Source organism: Maniola jurtina, chromosome 23, assembly GCF_905333055.1.
Source record: "Maniola jurtina chromosome 23, ilManJurt1.1, whole genome shotgun sequence".
In the NCBI taxonomy this organism is placed as follows: Eukaryota; Metazoa; Arthropoda; class Insecta; order Lepidoptera; family Nymphalidae; genus Maniola; species Maniola jurtina.
In genome coordinates this window covers 9,699,850-9,718,816 of record NC_060051.1, presented here as the reverse complement: position 1 = coordinate 9,718,816, position 18,967 = coordinate 9,699,850, and the positions used below count along the sequence as shown (strand labels likewise).

General features: G+C 37.3%; 1 protein-coding gene across 2 annotated transcripts in view; it reads right to left on the bottom strand.

The window, feature by feature from the left end:
- The window catches only part of LOC123877279 (fez family zinc finger protein erm-like), a 30,047-nt gene that overhangs the window by 10,936 nt on the left and 144 nt on the right, over window positions 1–18,967 (bottom strand). Inside the window, exon 2 of one of the 2 annotated variants that reach the window (XR_006798548.1) lies at window positions 6,607–7,999. Coding sequence is in view for 1 of the 2 variants with exons in the window: in XM_045923902.1 (XP_045779858.1) it covers window positions 6,871–7,992 (1,122 nt within the window). In the remaining variant the exon portion in view is untranslated. Of the gene's footprint in view, window positions 1–5,739; window positions 8,000–18,967 lie in introns of those variants that run through there. The other variant, XM_045923902.1, reaches the window with a different exon arrangement.

The window sequence follows — 18,967 nt, the reverse complement described above, 5'->3', positions numbered from 1 at the left end:
ACGAAGCTCGTAACTTCCTCGGTGTGGATTTAGGTTTTCTCTAATCCCACGGGAATTTTTAATTTTCCAGGAGCCTCGTTGATTTCGCAAGACAAAAAGTAGGTACCTAGCCTATAACTATTTTCTTCCTGAGATTCGACAAAATCGGTTAAACACATGGCTCGTAAAAAGCTAGCAACTAGACAGACGCACTTTCGCATTTATAAGTATCTAATAAACGCACAACAGACGGAAAAGAGTGTTGAACCGGCATGAGCTATTCTTAAGCCATTTTGCCCCCCTATATTTTATTAAACACTGCATTTATGTAAAACATGTATATACTACTTTGTAGAATATTTCCTGTTTTATTAAATTGACAGACAACATTTTGCAATTTATTCATAGTTTATCTTTTATTGCCTAAAATACCAAAAGACTATTACTGAATTTTGGATTTCGTGTCATCTTTGACGTTCACTACATCAAAAGTTACTTGGTCGATTCTCACAAAGAGATATATTTACCAAAGAAAAGGTCCTGAACTAGTAAGATGACAGAACCAAATCTTTCGTTTGGCATTTTTTACATTATAAAAATTCAAACAAAAAAGTCATAATTTCATAAAACTACAGACACATAAAACTGTCATTTAGGTGGGTTATTTTTCTTCATTTATAAATAAAACTAAGTACTCATTAAAGAAGAACATATTTGCAATAAAAACAGAAAAAAAATATTTAAATTTAATTAATATTTGTTTCCAAAAAATAATCTTGAAACACACTACAAAACCGTGCAACAAGCAATAGTAAATTGAACTAGGAAATTAGTATCGGCCGAGGCCTCTCCGAGAACGGACGTAACGCTTGTTTGCTTAGCAATTGTTATCGGATTACTTACGATTTACCTGAAATTGTAGTGCGACTATCACTTCTCAATACTAGGTATTTTTAATACTCGCTATTTTTTCTTAAAGATAGATTAAAACTTTTTGTATATTTTTAAATTGTGTTTATATGATACTGTAAAGAATTGCATTCCTAAATCCTGGTGATCCCTCGGGATTTTTAAAGGATCATCCGTTTAGATGTTTTTTACGTGGTACAGAAATGCGTTGCATCCCGGGGACGGGCTATTACGGATAGGCTACTTTTGTCCTGGAAAATCAAAAGTTCCCACGGGATTTTTAGAAACCTAAATCCACGCGGGTGAAGCTGCGGGCATCAGCTAGTTAATAAATAAGTATTGCCTCGAGCAAATAGCTGCATTGGTATCTATTGTTCCCTGTCATTGAAAGGGAATAATTTAATTTTCAAAATTTGAAAAAAATTGTAAAACGCGATTTCGGTAGAGAATAGATCAATGCCTATCAGAGCAGTGGCATTGATCTATATTTTTAATAATTTCTAAAAAATAAATTTTTAACTGTTTAAATTTTACATGGGTTTCACATTTATTTCAAGAGCTTTTATAAATATGTAAAACTCAATACTCAAGGTTTCATTATACCGTTTGTGATAAGGAAAACCATGTTTTTAAATAAACGGAAAGTTGAATTTTGTATAATTAGTTATTGACTAGAATTATAATTTTTCAGAATCAAATATTCTTAAAGGCTTATAGTTTTACAGTTATTACCGGCTGACAATGCTATATCCCAATAGCCTTGCTATTTGTCCTAGCCGCTAAATAAAATTTTGATGATTCATCGTCCTTTTATGGCATTAGCGCGGTTTCTTGTATTCCATTATGATTTCTTTTTTTTCATTTGCATAATAGCATTAGTTTATTGTCTTTTACAGCATTAGTACGGTATTTTGTATTTAGATTTTGGTTGTATACATTGTACACTCTACCATAACACCTGAAACAATAGGATAATTACTATCATTTGCACGTGGTCATCCCTCGTGGATCTTTATGATGGTTTTATTTTTGAACTAGCTATTACCCGCGGCATCACTCGCGTGATTCAAGGTTTTAATAATAATTGAGGTTTGTTACAATATTTTATGCAATGCCTAAGTTATTTTATCATGTGTTCTAGGTCAGCGGGAAGTACCCTATAGGTTTCTTGACAGACACGACGGAAAGACAGACAGACAGACAACAAAGTGATCCTATAAGGGTTCCGTTTTTGCTTGATCCCTAAAAAAATGACGTCAATTTATAGCTCTGTTGTGGCGTTATTGAATGACAAATGCGTGAAAAATAGTATGCTATCCCGCGAGAAGTGTTCATATAATATTTTTCGGGAGAAAAAGTTGCATTTATTACTTACTAGCTGATGCCCGCGACTTCGTTCGCGTGGATGTAGTTTTTTAAAAATTCCGTGGGAACTCTTTGATTTTCCGGAATAAAAATTAGCCTATATGCTAAACCAGAGTATAATCTATCTCTATTCTAAATTTCAGCCCAATCCGCCTAGTAGTTTTTGCGTGAAGGAGTAACAAAAACACACACACACACACACACACACACACACACACACACACACTCACATACAAACTTTCGCCTTTATAATATTAGTGTGATGTGACTAGCTGATACCCGCGAATTCGTTCACTTAGATGTAGGTTTTTTAAAATTCCCGTGGGAATTTTTTTGATTTTCCGGGATAAAAAGTAGCCTGTGTGCGAATCCATGGTATAATCTATCTGCATTCTAAATTTCACCCCAATCTGTTCAGTAGTTTTTGCGTGAAGGAGTAACAAACATACACACACACATACAAACTTTCTCCTTTATAATATTAGTGTGATTAGATTCTCAGCTATGTCTTTGCAAAAAAAGCGTCCGTAACTCTGTTGCGGCGTTATTGAATGACGAATGCCTGAACGATAGCATGCTATCCTGCAGGAACTGTTTGGTTTTTAGAGAGAAAAGTAGCTTATTTCACTTTTTAGATTCTTCACTATGTCTGTGCAAAAAATGCCGTCAATCCGTAAATCCGTTTCAAAATTGAAAAGATTGTAAAGGACCATAAATAAATAAAAAATGCTCAATGTCTTTATGAGTATTAGCATTGCATTATATTTTTGATAATATTGCAAATTAAATATTTAAGACTGTTTAAATTTTAGACGGATTTCACATTTATTTTAGCCTTTATAAATATATGTGTGAAAATTATTATAGTAGGTGTAACTATTTATACTGTGCATGATAAGGGAACCATATTTTCGTAAATATGTATAAGGAAAGTTGAATTTTGTATAATTTCTTGACTCTCTTATACTTACACAAGTATATAAAAGATTAGTATTAAGTACTGACTACAATTATAAGTTTTATTCACTCGTACTTAATCTATAAAGACAATACACTGTTTTAAAAAACATCATTGTTTTGAAAAAAACGACAAACTAACACCACATACTTAAAAATATTGAAAAAATAATCTGTTTGAAAATCGTCTAGGATCAAAACGGTTTGTTATAAACTAAACTGCGCTGGGTCCGTCCGTTCACGGAAACAAACAAAGAACCTCGGGTAAATACCTAAACTTGTGTTCCAAGCTCATGCTTCAACGCTCTTAAGTGCGGAAACCAGCCCAGAGAGAAGAAGTATCTAATAAGTACCTAATAGTAGTTTAGTATGGATCAATTAATTAGTTAATTATTAATTTTTAAAAGGGTTTTACTTCTAACTAATTTTTGAATACTTTAAGTAAGTACATGCCAAAAATTACGGAACCAGCAGGATTCGAACTTTGCGCCTCATATAACTAGGTAATGATACCAAGACGTATCATCATTATTATAGTAAGTTACTGTTAAGCGGATTTTACATTATGAAATTACTGGCACGAAATACGTTTCACGACATTAATTTCACTATCAATTGCACGTGTAAACGCCTAATTTCGTGATGCGTGCATTAGTATTTTGTCGTAATGTGAATTCCGCTTTATCCATGCGACCAAAAGCTAGTCATTTTCCCGCGCTTAATAAGAACCATACGTTAGGGTCATATCTATTACCTATACCTACTTACCTACACAATTCAGACTCCTAACAATTAAAGTCACTCGAGAATCGATCTCGATTTACAATAAAATCTGTTTTTTCCCCCATTGTTCATTTGTGAGTCACAAAGTTCGTTGGCGCTTTGTTCCGCGTAATTAAGGTGTGCGCACACTAGCACGCGCCCGCTTCCGCCGCGCACAAAGGCGCAGCGCGATATGCTATTATTTATAAACGAACAATAATTATTATTGTAGAGAGGCTCGTATTACGGTAGTTGACGCTTAAAGTTTTTTGGGGCTGCGGCTGCCAAAGTGTAGTGCTTAACGGTTCTAAAACCGTTTACCTGTACCTAAGTTTAAAAGACCTAAGGGATAATTTTTAACCTTTCAAATACAAAAACTTTATTCAAGTCTTTCATGGTGCTTAAAATCGCTAATGATTGTTCTATAATTAATCTTTATTAATTCAAGTAATTACGTAATTATACAAACTAGGCAGGTAGGTAATTCGATTCGGATTGATTCGAAAGGATCTCTAGTCCCTACATAGATACTTAGGTGTAGGTAATTTATAGCCTATTAGATGATACCCGCGACTTCGTCCGCGTGGATTGAGGTTGTTTTAAAAATCCCGTGGGTACTCTTTGCTTTTCCGGAATAAAAACTGCCCATGTCAATTTCCGGGACGCTAGGTACCAAACCAAGCTGGAAGTAGGTACCAAATTTCATATAAATCGATTAAACGGATGGGCTTTCAAGTATCCCGTGGGAACTGTTTGATTTGCCAGGATAAAAGTAGCCTATGTCCTTCCCCGGGGTGTAAGCTAACTCTGTACCTGCCCATCAGAATCGGTTAAACTGTTGAGCCGTGAAAAGCTAGCACTGAGACAGACAGACACAGTTTCGCATTTATTATACTAAGTTATTAGTATGGATATGGGTGGATATTATGGATCAGTGAAAGAATTACTAATTACTCTATGTAAAATCATTATATTTCATGTTAAATTAAGTACCTACTCCATTTAGGTAAATTAAAAAAATACTTTGTAAATGCGTTCTACTCCTTACTATTATTTTTCAAATACTAAGTTCTTTTTTATAGTTTTTGCAATCGAAATTACAATATCTTTACCCACGTAGATACAGCTCTTGTGAATTAACTCTTCTTCTAATTAGATTCCAAAATTTTTAAGTTATGAGTGAACTTTGAGGAGCTCGGGCGTGTAACTGCAAAGGCCAACAAATCTTTAAACCCAGTAATTTCGGCGACTGTTCAGTTGACAATACGCACTCGAATGTCGATCACTGCACAAGCCTGACCTCCCACTGTGCCAGTGATTACAGGTTAAAATAACCTACCGTTTTAACGGTTAGTTTGACTTTTTACTTCTCAAGGTTAGCTAATTTCTCAAGGCTACTAAAAGTTCACTGTCAAAATCGGGCTCCTTTAAAAAATAGGTACAATATGATGCATCTAGCTATGTGATGATCATGATCAATTCAGCGCCGGCTCACTACAGAGCACGGGTCGCCTCTCAGGGTGAGAAGGGTTTGGCCACAGTTTACCACGCTGGCCAAGTGCGGATCACACACCTTTGAGAACATTATGGAGAACTCTTAAGCATGCTAATCTCCTCATAATAAGCCTACAAGCAAGAAATATCACTTGCTTAAAACACAAACTAGCTATGTTGCATAATCAATTCGCAGCTCTACACTCTACCGACCTCCATTTTCTATCCGGGATAAATAAAAATACATAGACTTTCATAATAGGCATTTATAATTTGATGATATAGGTACACTCATAATATTGCATTGAAATTAACAATAATATTTACAACACGCAGTTTCAACTTTCATGACGAATAACTACTTAGGCGAGGGATAGCTTTTTCTTTCCTTTCAGTCACCAAGTCTAAATGTCCCAACCACAGCACGATGTTCAACGCCGTTTTCCGTTAAACGTAGATGTATAGCCACGATCAACGTACAACGGCATTCACAATGCCGTTTGGCGTTAGACAATTTTAACCCCAATTCAATTGGCATTAGACGTTAATCGTTCAAGTGTGGCCACTCAATTTAACGCGTTGATTTTCGCGATAATTATGGCGTTGATGGGCATTGACGTGTGGCCATTAAAGACCAACGCACACAGACGGAGTGGAGCGGAAGCGAGTTTTTTGATCTTCATAGTTTCAAAATTACGGGTAAACCAACGACGAAACATTCAAAGCAAGGCAAGGTTTTGAAACTTCTAGTTATGGAAAACTGAGAAATCATTGGACAAGAAATTCGAAAATTGAACATTTATTGACAATCAAACTTTGTTTGCAGGTTAGGTTGGTTTTGTCCGTTAGGTTTGTTCCTGGCCTTATAGAGAGAGCGCCTGTGATTCAACAGAATATCCTACGGACTTTTTAGCAACACTCGTTTTAGTTTTTTTCTTTAATTTACATACTTATAATCTACCTAATTATAACTATAATCACACAATCCACATAAAAACTATTTATATAAATACATAATCATGTTTTCTATTTACAAATTGTAGTAGGTAGATGAGAATAAATAAGTTTATTTTAATGGGCAATGGATAAAATTGTTTTTACAGTATTTATTTAGATTTACGATATTTGATCAGTATTTACTTATTGCCACAAAAGATAGCTGATAGGGAATCGAAAAGAGCCGAATTATAATATAATTATTTCTTTATCACATCAAGACTTAAGAATATAAATAGCTTTAGCAACTATGTATTCACTACTACACCTAATAATATCTTCAAAATATTTACAAAATATAGACATTCAATTAGCTACATACAATGTGAGTATCGTTCTATCACTCTATCAAATCCACAATCAATTCATTCAATCAGATTCGCTAAATTTTTTGAAATAATTTTCGGGTCACAATAATTTCGAGAAAAAGGTGTTCGGGGCAGTAATCCTCGCAGGATCCAAGATTCGAGGGTAAGATGCTCCTAGGAAAGGCCTAAATGCTGCCCTGCTGGCTTCCTCCGTAGGACTCGTGCTGGCTTCCTGCGTGGACTCATCTTGCGTGTCCAAAGACGAATCATTGTTAGAGCTCCCTGCACCCATATGTAGTTTCCTCGTATGCTTTTTGAGGTCAAAATTTCGACAAAACCCTTTAGCACATATGCTACAAGTAAACGGCTTTCGTTCATTATGCGTGTGCATGTGAAATGTTAGATTGTAAATCTGGTGAAAAGCTTTGTTGCATATGCTGCATTTGTAGGCTTTTTCGCCGCTGTGGGTTAACCTGTGGTTCTTGTAGTTGCCTTTTTGATGGAACCCTTTACCGCAGAATTCACAGACAAAGGGTTTGTAACCCGCATGGATTCTTGCATGAGTGTTAAGGGTGGACGAGCGGTTGAAGGCTTTCCCGCAAGTGAGACATTTGTGTGGTTTTTCTGAGGTGTGGATAATTTTGTGTCGGCATAGAGTTGACGCCTGTCGGAATCCTTTGCCACAAATTTTGCAGACGAACGGTCTGGCCCCAGTGTGGACAGGCATATGCCTTGTCAAGTTATAGTGAGCATTGAACACTTTACCACAGGCACCGCAAGCAAAGCTTTTGTTCTTCGCTGGTGATGGAGTAGGTCCTGTGGTGGAGGACACCGCGTGGTCGGCTGCTGGAGCTCGAGGACTTGGAGGCCTTTGAGGAGATTGCACAGGAGGTGGTCTCGGTAAATGTAACTGATGGGCGTATGTCAAAGATACCAAGTCCGGTCCGTAGTAAAGTAGTGGGTAGTGAGAGACTAGTTGTCTTCTTGCAGCTGGAATGTACTGTTTGAAAGCTGAATCCAAGAGTTGAGCTCCGTAGGATAGAAAACCAGGTGGCGGTGGCCGTTCAGGTGATACGGACTTTTTTCTGTCCGGTTCCATCAATCTTGCTATGGAGAAGTTGAGGACAGGTGTTGTAGGAGTGTCTGGGGACTTGGCCCTCTCTGGGGAGGACTCCCGCGGGCCCTCCAGCCGCGCCGTTGATTGGAAAGGCTGCATTGTCATCAAGTACCTGCGGAGAAAACCATTGTTAGCAAATTTTTATTTTTAATTTGTTATAGAGTTGACTTCATCCTGTTGATGTTGATAATTAATTAAAGATTATAATATTGGAGTCTTAAGAGCTTTTATGAAAAAGTTTAGCAGGTTAATATATCGATACTTTTACATTATTGGTTATGGGAGCGGTACTTTTAAAGGCTAGTCAAGGCTTAGCATCTCCCCCATAGAGAAAGAAATATTCAGGTAACCAAGGACATGCCCACAATCATTGATTTTAGAAGGTTTTGGTTATTCGAAGCCCACCATTCAGAATCTAACTTTATTTGGAATTTTACACGCACATAGCCTAACAAATTTATTTTACCCACTATTTCTGAATAAAATAACTCAATTCACTTTCTGCCTTAAAAGGTTTTGTGTTCGTTTTTAGGATTCCGCACCCGAAGGGTGCTAACTGGACTCTGTCACCACCTAATAGCCTCCTTTGTCCGTCCGTCCGTCTGTTCGCTTGTTCGCGGGCTGTATCTCGTGAACCATAATAGGTAGAGTGTTGAAATTTTGTGTGAATGTGTATTTCTAAAATTGTATTTGTTTCTATTTGTAAAATCAAATACTTAATAAAAAATTCAAAATGGCCGCCATGAAAATTAAAAAAAATGAAAAGGTGTGTGAATAAAGTTTTTATGTCTTGTACGACCGTACGGAACCCTTCGTATGCGAGTCCGATTCGCACTTTGCCAATTTTTTTGACACTTGCGCTTTAACAAACGTGAAACTGCCGCCCTGTCGTTACTCGTAGTGATGGTGGCGACTCAATCGCGTGAGTGTATCATTGTGTTGGCGGTTAGGACACAAAAGCCGACGTCGCTTGTTTTAACTTTTAAGCAAATTGCAAGGGGCGTACCCTTTCCATTTGTCGCGCGGCTGCTTTGTGGAGAAATCGTTTGCAAACATTCGTTCTGTGAATGCCACCCTGAGCCGCCGAATGCGAAAGGGCTCTTGAATACCTATTCAAATTCGAACTCCACTTTCGTTACTAATTAAGAAAGTAGAGCGTGTTTGTTTTCGTTTTCAAAAATGTTGTTTGACACCGCGTTGATTCCAATCCAAAACCAATCATACCATAAAACCACCCATCACTGCCTATTGAACATGAGAATGAGAACGGCTTAGGCTATAGTCCACCATGCTCGCCCAGTGCGAGTCGACCTCCTGAATACCATGATGAGTAAGTAAGTTTGTATGCCGACGTCACGGCAGTAATCGGCTTGTACTTAAAGATTACGAACTCTAATTTTAATTTGTTCGTTAAAAAGTCTCATAAAGCAAACAACTTAACATATTTAAGTACCATTTAGGTACCTACAAAAAAAATTAATTAAGTAGAAAGTTTTGTCCATATTATCTATAAGTCTAGCAAGCTGAAGTGGCAGTGGGCAGGCGATGCCTGTCGTAGAGGCGATGGCTGTTGGAGCCGGAAAGTCCTTGAGTGGAGACCGCGTTTAAGCAAGCGTAGTGTAGGACGCCCTCCAGCACGATGGACCGACGATATAAAGCGGCTGGCGGGAAGTGGCTGGATGAGGAAGGCTGAGGACCGGGTGTGGTGGCGCTCTTTAGGGAAGGCTTATGTCCAACAGTGGACATCCACAGGCTGATGATGATGATGATGAAGTAGGAAGTAGGTAGGTACCTACCTAGTGAAAAGAGCTTTGAAATACTAACTTCCCAAAAAAATTGCAAAGTTTACCACTTAGGTACACTTACACTACCACAAAGGTACCTATATACACTACCTCCGAATGATAATCCAACTTTCTGCCCTTGTAGATTAAAAAAATATATTGTAAAACGGTTAAAACAATCCACCCTATCAGTTAAAAACAATATGTGCCCGTGGGAGGGTTATTATTAGCGAGGCGGTGCAGGGTTAACCCGAGCATGCTCGTGTGGACAGCTATAGCGGGCGGCGCGGTAATTGGACCGGTCTTTGGCACCCCCGGGGTATTGTTGAGTGATTTTTAGGGTAATAGGGTTATTAATTGTCTTAGTCTAGGCAAGTTTTAAGTGAATTGCTGAAAAGTTCTTTTACTTATTTGAAAAGCTAAATAGATATTTTATTGGTTAAGTACTTATATTAGGTATTATATTCAGATACAAGTTAGCCCTTGACTGCAATCTCACGTTGTGGTAAGTGATGATGCAGTCTAAGATGGAAGCGGGCTAATCTGGAAGGGGTATGGCAGTTTTAATTAAACCCATACTCCTTTGGTTTCTAGGCTTTGCCGGTAGGGTGGTAACTAGCAACAGCTGAAGCTATTCTTGAAAGAATAGAGCGATAGACTAGGCTTTTAAAAAAAGTCTAAATTACCTAAGCCTAGTTACCCATCTGAGATTTTTTATGAACCTCAGAATTCTGATTTACAGGGCGGACTTAGGTAGGTACACTATGGATTTCGGAATTCGAAGTCGCGGTAAAAAACCAGCACTATACCTATAAGAATTGTATAAAATCGTTTAAATAAAACAAAAGCAAAGTAGGTATTGTTCGATTTAACAAATTAAAACAAAAGACTAACCAAAACAATTCGTTGCACAAATCTACCCCAGAACTTGAAACTACAATAACTACAAGCCGTTTTACGTCAAGTATTGTTGAATCAGTAAAATATAATAATTCCCTCTCACGCGAACTAGTGAAAGCTCGCGACTCGCCTCGCTATTGTAATAGAAAACATTGTTGTACCAACATTGCACCTGGCCTTACTTGGAAGCTCATTATTTAGGGGATCTATAGGCAACTGGCGCAATAGCCTTGTTTCTAGAGTCGAATATTATATTAATAAGGTAGGTAAGTACTTACCTACTTCATTTAATTAAGTTTTTTTAAATTCAAATATTTATTTACGGACTTAATGAAAAGTAGACAATTATTTACACTTTGTAGAGCATAACATAGAAATACTGAGACTGGTGTTTGCAATTTGAAGCCCAAATTGCAAAAAATATACTTACTTATCGATTTTTCAATCGTCAAATAACTTTTATCTGGGAAATAAATTTTGAGGGTTGATAGTTTTTACTACAACAGATAAAAAATAAAATAGGTGTAATAAAAAAAGTTTTTTATTAGTGTTTATGCATTTTAGTTTTGGATTAATCGTGCAAAATGTCGTAAAAATTCTCGAGTACGGAACCCTCGGTGCACGAATCTGACCGGTTTTTAAGAATTGTGATGTATTTCCTCACTTTAACTACTCGTGTGTTTCAGTTGTTTTGGTAGACATTGAGTGGGTAGGTATATTGTGCAAAAGACTTCAGTTTTGATATCTTTGTAGTATTTCTATGTTAGAGTTGCTGGCTGTACCAAACCACTAACAAACTATACAAACTGAGTGATACAGTGATTGGTAGTCTAACTCACCCTTCACAGTTTCAAAAGAAATCAGTCCGTCGTTATCACACCATCACATTATCAAATCAGCTCTAAAGGTAATCTCTCCCAATATCATAATGACACTCTCCATACCCTATGAAGCAGAATCACATCTAATCAGGTCCAGCCATCCAGCCTCTCGACTCGATAACGTAGATTAGCCGCATACTGTCTTCACTTAAACCCAGTTGAAGGAAAACCAACTTTAGTGCGCGATGTTAGAGTTCATAATAAAGTACGTGATTAAAATAATTAAAGCATGATGGTGCTCTTGAGATCGCGACGCGAGCATTCTAGGGTTAAAGTGTAGTGTTGCGGAAATCTCTTCCTTATTATGCTTAGGGAGGAAACTCTTTGATTTTACATAAACTCTCAGATTTACTCATTGTTTAATTAGTTTTGTTTGGTTTAAACTTTGGGTACCGAACTGAGCGATACTTTTTAGGATTCCGTACCTACCTCAAAAGGAAAAACGCTTCGTTGTCTGTCTGTCAAGAAACCTACAGGGTACTTACTTACTTCCCATTGACCTAGAAAAATGAAATTTGGCAGATAAGTAGGTATAGGTAGGGTCTTATAGCAGACGTAAAGGGGAAAATACAAAACCGTGAATTTATGGTTAGGTACATCTTAAAAATTAAAATGTGTTCTTGAATAAATAATTAGTAAGTAGTCTTCAACTTTCAAAGTAAGATTTATAGATATCCTACCAAAAGGGTTATTATATGAAAGGGCTTTATCTGTACAAACAGTCTAAAACAGATTTTTGATTGTTTTTATGCATACTTATTAGTTTTTGATTTATCGTGCAAAATGTCCAAGTACGGAACCCCCGGTGCGCGAGTCAGGTTCGCACTTGGCCGGTTTTATTTGGTTTTGATGAAAATAAGAACCTGGGTCATCATAACGAAGTGATAAAAATAATATCACCAAGTACAAAAATTCAGCAAAATTGCTCAAAAAATAAATTTCCCCGCGTTTCCTCACAAAGCAGCTCGACGTCAATGGTCGTCGACGCGACGCGCGTGACGCCTGTCATTACCGCGCGTCATTAGCGCCGCCCGGGGGTGACGCACTCGACACCAACCAGCGATCTTTGTGTAGCCACTAAATTGCAACTACCTTGTCTCTTGTACCTACCTTAGTTTAAAATACTTATTTATTATGTAACTTATTCTTCTTCGTCGTAACACTCTTGGCAGAGCGGTCGTGGTCATAACATCTGCCCTCAAAGACCTTGGTCTTTGAGGGCAGATGTTATACGCCTCACGAGCATTAGCCACTTCTCCCTGCTGGCCGACAGCCTGGTACACTCGTGCAAGGGACCGGCCGTCACTTATTAATGGTGCTGAAACGCGAACACTGACAAACGGCCTTGTCCACAGATTCAAAGTTGCTCAGCTAGCTATGGAGAGGGCTTTGTTAGGAGTTTCCCTGAGTAATAAGATCCGAAATGAGGAGATCCGCAGGAGAACCAAGACATAGCTCTTGAAACTGTTAGCAAGCTAAATTGGCAGTGGGCAGGCCATGCCTGTCGTAGAGGCGATGGCCGTTGGAGCCGGAAAGTCCTTGAGTGGAGACCGCGTAGTGTGGGACGCCCTCCAGCACGATGGACCGACGATAAATGGATAGACTATATAAGTAGCGGTCGTATAAGGTATCTAGTGCAATGAAACTTGTAGGTATACCTAAGTACCTAACCTGGATAATTTCAGACAAAAGAAAAAACATCTGTCTTGTATACCTACCTGTCTTCTAATTCTTTACACCTCTGTAGGTTGATACTTAAACAAACATTTGACCACACTATAAGGTATACGCCATATTGTAGGCAAAATTATCAATATAAATAAAGCAAAAGACGAATGGGGAACACACTTCACCGCTTTGACACCCATAATACACCCTAAACATCATTAATTTCCTGTCTCTCTCTGTTTCCTGATTGGGTGTATGTCTGTCCCTTTCTCAATTCTATAATCCGGGATTTGGCGATTACCACCGTTTAAGAGGGAATCTGTGCTCTCTGATTTGTGTTATGGTGTTGACATGGTTTATTTCGACGTAAATGCTTTTTGATTTGTTTTGAATATACTCTTGCCTACAGGATGATTTAGTTTTTAAAGAAGAATTTCCATAGGTACCTAGTCCCTACTTACCTACCCACTTACTTAGGTATCTACTTATCTAAGTTTTATAGATACTTTGATAAAATCGATATTTGGCTCATTCGAAGGAATACAATCTAACAAGGAGGGTAACAAGATTGAACTTGCATAAATACTTACGGGTTTTTTGAAGATTTTAGTTTAGTTTAGTCTCCATCAGAGATTCAGAGCGATATCGCATATTTTCGGTATTTGGATTGTGAACTGGATAATTAGATGTTGTGATAGCAATCACGCTCTAATTAAATTATTTATTTTGCCATTAGTGTTTTAGATTAAAACTCTCGGATAACCTCTACGCATTGGACCTGTGTTTTTTGCGTAGGTTTGGGAGGAGATTCCAATTAATTCGATAAAAATATTTAAATATAATACCTGCTTTTCTGAGTGACGCTTATAATAGCATTATTTCAGTAAATAATAATTTACAGTCTCAAAAACTATCCTTAAAAGAACTAAGTTTCTTATAATATTTTTCAGGGACCGATATAAAATGTCCAATAGAATATAATTTTTCCAAAATGAAGGGTCCGAGAATCATGGCTTTCGGGAGGGTCTGGTTTGTATGTACTTTTAAGGTACTTTATAGCAATGTTTGTAGCTATTAACGTAAGCCGCAAATTGTTTGTAGAGTGGTGATATATTGACAGAAACATTTGTATTTCGGTTATTATGATGGGGGGAAAACATCGATCTACAATCATCATGATCATCATTTATTTATTTGCTTAAATGCAGGGCAGCTTAGATTTTACAATTAATTTTAGTATCACTACACTTGCCATGTAATGGCGTGCAAATATTTAAAGTATACAAAATTTACTAGATTGTTTTAATGTAAGTACATTGAATATGCTCAAGATACCAAGTAAGTACAAATCGGTGGGAACACAGATATTAGGTATAAGATACCAGCGATTAAGATATAGGCAAAGTTAGGGTTGTCATCTGTATTTATGACCTAGGAAAGGAGCTTGAAAAGCCCGGATTTTGAGACGTAAAACGAGGACATAACGTCTACGTTTTCCACGTTCGCTCCATACAAACGTAGTTCGTCTCTCATTTAAATACTAACCAATCATACTCAATGGAATTTTGTAGAAACGTTCCGGGAACTAATATCTATGCCTGAGGTTTTCCAAATTTCCATTAAAATATTCGGTTTCAAAGTTACGCGGTCTTAAAAATTCACATACAAATCTTTAAGCCCCTGTAATTTTAAAACTACATATTTTTAGAAAAATCTAAAACACCACAGGTACAGATATTAGTTTCTAGAATGTGTCTGCAAAATTTCATGGACTTTGGTTGCTTAATATTCAAATGAAATTGGAACTACGATTGTATGGAGTAAGTGACGGAGAGAGCCCTGTAAACGTCTATGTTTTCATCTTAATGATAAAATCCCAAATAATTACATTCGAATCTTAATTAGGTATCTACTTAACAGATATTTCCCGTAGAAAGAGTTCCGACTCTTCAACATCATAGTAGGTACTTAGATAGGTAGGTACCTAAAAGGTATACTTTCTAGCCTACTTACCTAATACCTAAGTAGATCTAGCCACCTAGTTAATACTCGGTCGAATAGGAATATTCGGTCTAATAAAAAAAATGTCATGATATTTCGGACGGGATTTGCAAATGCTAGTGACGTGAACAAGGGCTGACAACTCACCCCATTTGTGAGGTGGCTCGCTCACTCGCTCCTAATAAGCCTTTTGAGCCTTCAAACTGTTTGGGGCAACCCTGACGTTAAGGGTGTCGCGGGATCTTGTAAATCTTGACGTAAACGCGGTGATAGCCTGGTGGTTAAAACGTTTGTCTCTTATTCGGGGGTCTTGCGTTCGATTCCGGACACGTACCTCTAACTTTTCCGAGTTAAGTAGTAATGTAATTAACGTTATGTTAATGTAAGTAATGTAATGTAATTAAATTTTTAAGCAATCAAATATCTACTTGGTTTAACGGAGAAGGAAAATATCGTGAGGAAACCTGCATGCCTGAGAGTTTCCCTAAATGTCTTCAAAGGTTTGTAAACTCTGCCAACCCGCACTTGGCCAGTGCGTGGTACTAATAAGTAGGTATAGGTACCTACCTAAGGGGTTGATATTCAGCTCAGAAGATCACCGCGCCGCCTTTGCAGTACAAGTCTATTATTTATTAGAACTACGAAATAGCGGTGGTCGTCTCGGCTGAACTGAAATGCATGGAAAGCTGAGTAAGTTAAGTTTTAGGTAAATAAGTATTTAGGTAGGTATTTAAGTTTTTATTAGTACCTATTAGTGCTTTTTTTTTCATCTGTTTCCATTCTATGTACTGTGTTTGCGCCTAGCTTATAGTCCCAAATAAAAGTATATTTATTTATTAATTTATTATTTTATATTTAGCAAAGACTTTACTAGAAATAGGCAAAGCCTTACATAATCCATATACTTAACGCAGGTATGTAGGTAACTAGGAAGTAGGTACAGTCAGCAACAAAGCTATTGGTTTGCACCCGTCCATAGTCGCTTGTACTGGTGAGTGCAAACCTAATTTTGTTGCTGGCTGTACCTAAGCAAATGAAATCGTGGGCATTAATAACCCGGCCTTCCCTAGTTCGTAATGTATTGTGATTTCAAAATGAACACATTAAAGACCGTGTCACGTTAACAATTAGCGCTTTTCACACCTGACAGTGAGGTGTAACGCGCCGTCGCGCGGAGGGCGGAGGGCACGGAGGGCGCAGAGGGCGGGCGGGGAGGGCGGTTATTGGATTAGCGACGGATCTTCTACGATGTGTCTTTGAGTTTGCTTAACTGCTGTGAAGAGGTGTTCATCGAGAGGGAATTATGTCTGTTAGGTTAGATGGGGTCATAACTCGTAGGTCGGAGGCACATCTTTTATTAAAATAAAAACCGACCAAGTGCGAGTAAGACTCGCGCACCAAGGGTTCCGCCTACTTGGGTAATTTTTCCGACGTTTTGCACGATAAATACTTAAAGCATAAAAATAAATAAAAATCTGTTTTAGAATGTACGTAGGTACATGTAAAGGCCTTTCATATAGGTACCTACTTATAGGTAAATAATACCTCACTTAGTATAGGTAAGTGAGATACCTATTAGGTACATACCTACTACTTGGTATGTCTTACTTTGAAAATTGAAAATTTATTTGTTCATTTTCATCAGTTTTTATTTGTGACTAGCTAATGCCCGCAGCTTCGCCCGCGTGAATTTAGGGTCCGAAATCCCTTGGGAACTTTTGATCTCCCAGGACAAAAGTAGCCTATCTACCCGTCGTATCTGTCAAGAAACCTATAGGGTACTTCCCATTGACCTAGAATTATGAAAGGCAGGTAGGTAGGTCTTATAGCACAAGTATACAGGAATAAACCTGAAAACCCCGAATTTATGGTTACATCATTTAAAAAATAATTTAAATGTGTTTTAATTTTCAAAGTAAGATACCTAACTATACCAAGTGGGGTTATCATAATATGAAAGGGCTTTACCTGTAAGTACCTACGTTCTAAAACAGATTTTTATTTATTTTTATGTTTAATAGTTTTTGATTTATCGTGTAAAATGTTGGAAAAAATACCCGAGTACGGAACCCTCAGTGCGCGAGTCTGACTCGCACTTGGACGGTTTTTAAAAACTCTAAACGCAAATTGGCGGTCAGTTAAGTTAGAAGTAGGTAAAGTTAACAAAAGTAGCAGCTTAGTGATGATTAGCGTGAAACTTCCGGTGTCGGTATGTTTGTGTGTTTGGTGTCGCTTTGATGCCTGCGTGTACAAACATATCCGTGGGGATTAGTGGATGGTCACTCGGAAGGATTAGGAAGGATGCGTTTTGGAATTCGGTTGTTAAATTAGAAAACTTTATTTTTCTGATTGCTCTACTAAAACGGCAATTAATGAACGTGTAAAATATTAGTTGTTTTTCAGGATTCATTGCTTTTTTTTATTATGACATTGGATATAATATCATCAACATATCGACCTCTATAAGTAGATAGATAGATAGATAGAACACTTTATTGCACACAAAAACACATGTAAAGGATCACAACACACAGAAAGAAGAAAACAGAAAAAACAATTGTGTGCAAAGACGGCTTTATTGCTTGGAGCAATCTCTACCAGGCAACCTATAGATAGGTATAGACCGTGAAAGTGTGACATCACAAGTCTATTAGGGTTGTGGGCATGCCCATTGTGCCCACAACGGTGGATCCACGCTTGGACATTATAGCTGCTGTTATATCTGGTGACGTATGTTTCCATGTACCTATGTTTAAGCGGGAAAAAACCGATTCCCACGCGATTTTTTAAAATCGAATGAAATCGACTGCATCATCAATAAGTAGGTACTGTAAGCACAGATTTAAAATATTCCTATTTGTTCTGTGGTACTAAGACTGCGATTTATATACCTACCTAAGTATGTACCTACCTATAATTTTATTTGTAAGTAGGCACTTATTTCAAATTTATAATATAATAAGTAATTATTTACAATGAATATGTAAATAATAAGTAATTATTTACAATGAATATGTAAATAATAAGTAATTATTTACAAAATAGGTATGCTATAAAAAAATTTTACTTCACGTAGCGCCAAGTGACCGTTGAAGTCTTTTGTGAAACGCGCCTTGCTCTGCCGACGCTAGAGTTTTTACGACTAAATAAAAGGAATACTTACCTACTGTACCTCTAAAAATAATATTATGCTCTAAATTCTTACAGGTAGGTACTTATGGTGCATGAGACGGACGGAAATTCAAATTTAATTTGGTTTTTCGCAATTTGTAAATATGCCTAGGTAGGTAAGTAGATATTACTAAGTAATAGGTATAACAAAGTAGGCTTAGGTATGGCATTTTAATTCCGAATGGCAGTAAGTATCATCTTCACAAGATTGCATAAAAATCTTTACTTACCTACTTGGGAATTTTTTTGGAAAAAAATTAGGGATTGTTCGGGATACGGTATCAAACTTTTTATCGATTTTACTTTATGACTCCGTTAAATTTTATCGGATTTTCACAATTTCTTTTTCTTTACAAAGGTTAGGTATACTGTCAGGTTAGTAGGTAAGTACCTATCATGTACCTAGGTACTTAGGTAAGTTTGGTGAAGATTTTGATGAAGAGTTCCAAAAATAGAGGATGGAACTCCTGAACTCCTACTTACACTAGGTACCTATAGGTTTTCTTGATAGACAAGACAGACGGACAGACGGACAGGCGGACAGACAGACAGGCAGACAGGCGTTTTTCCTTTTGAGGTTGGTAAGTAGGTTAATTTTTAACCCATTGGATTTTTTTAATCAAAATCAAAATTTCACAATCGGTGGCTTAAGTGTTACTTAGGTATGTGTAAAAA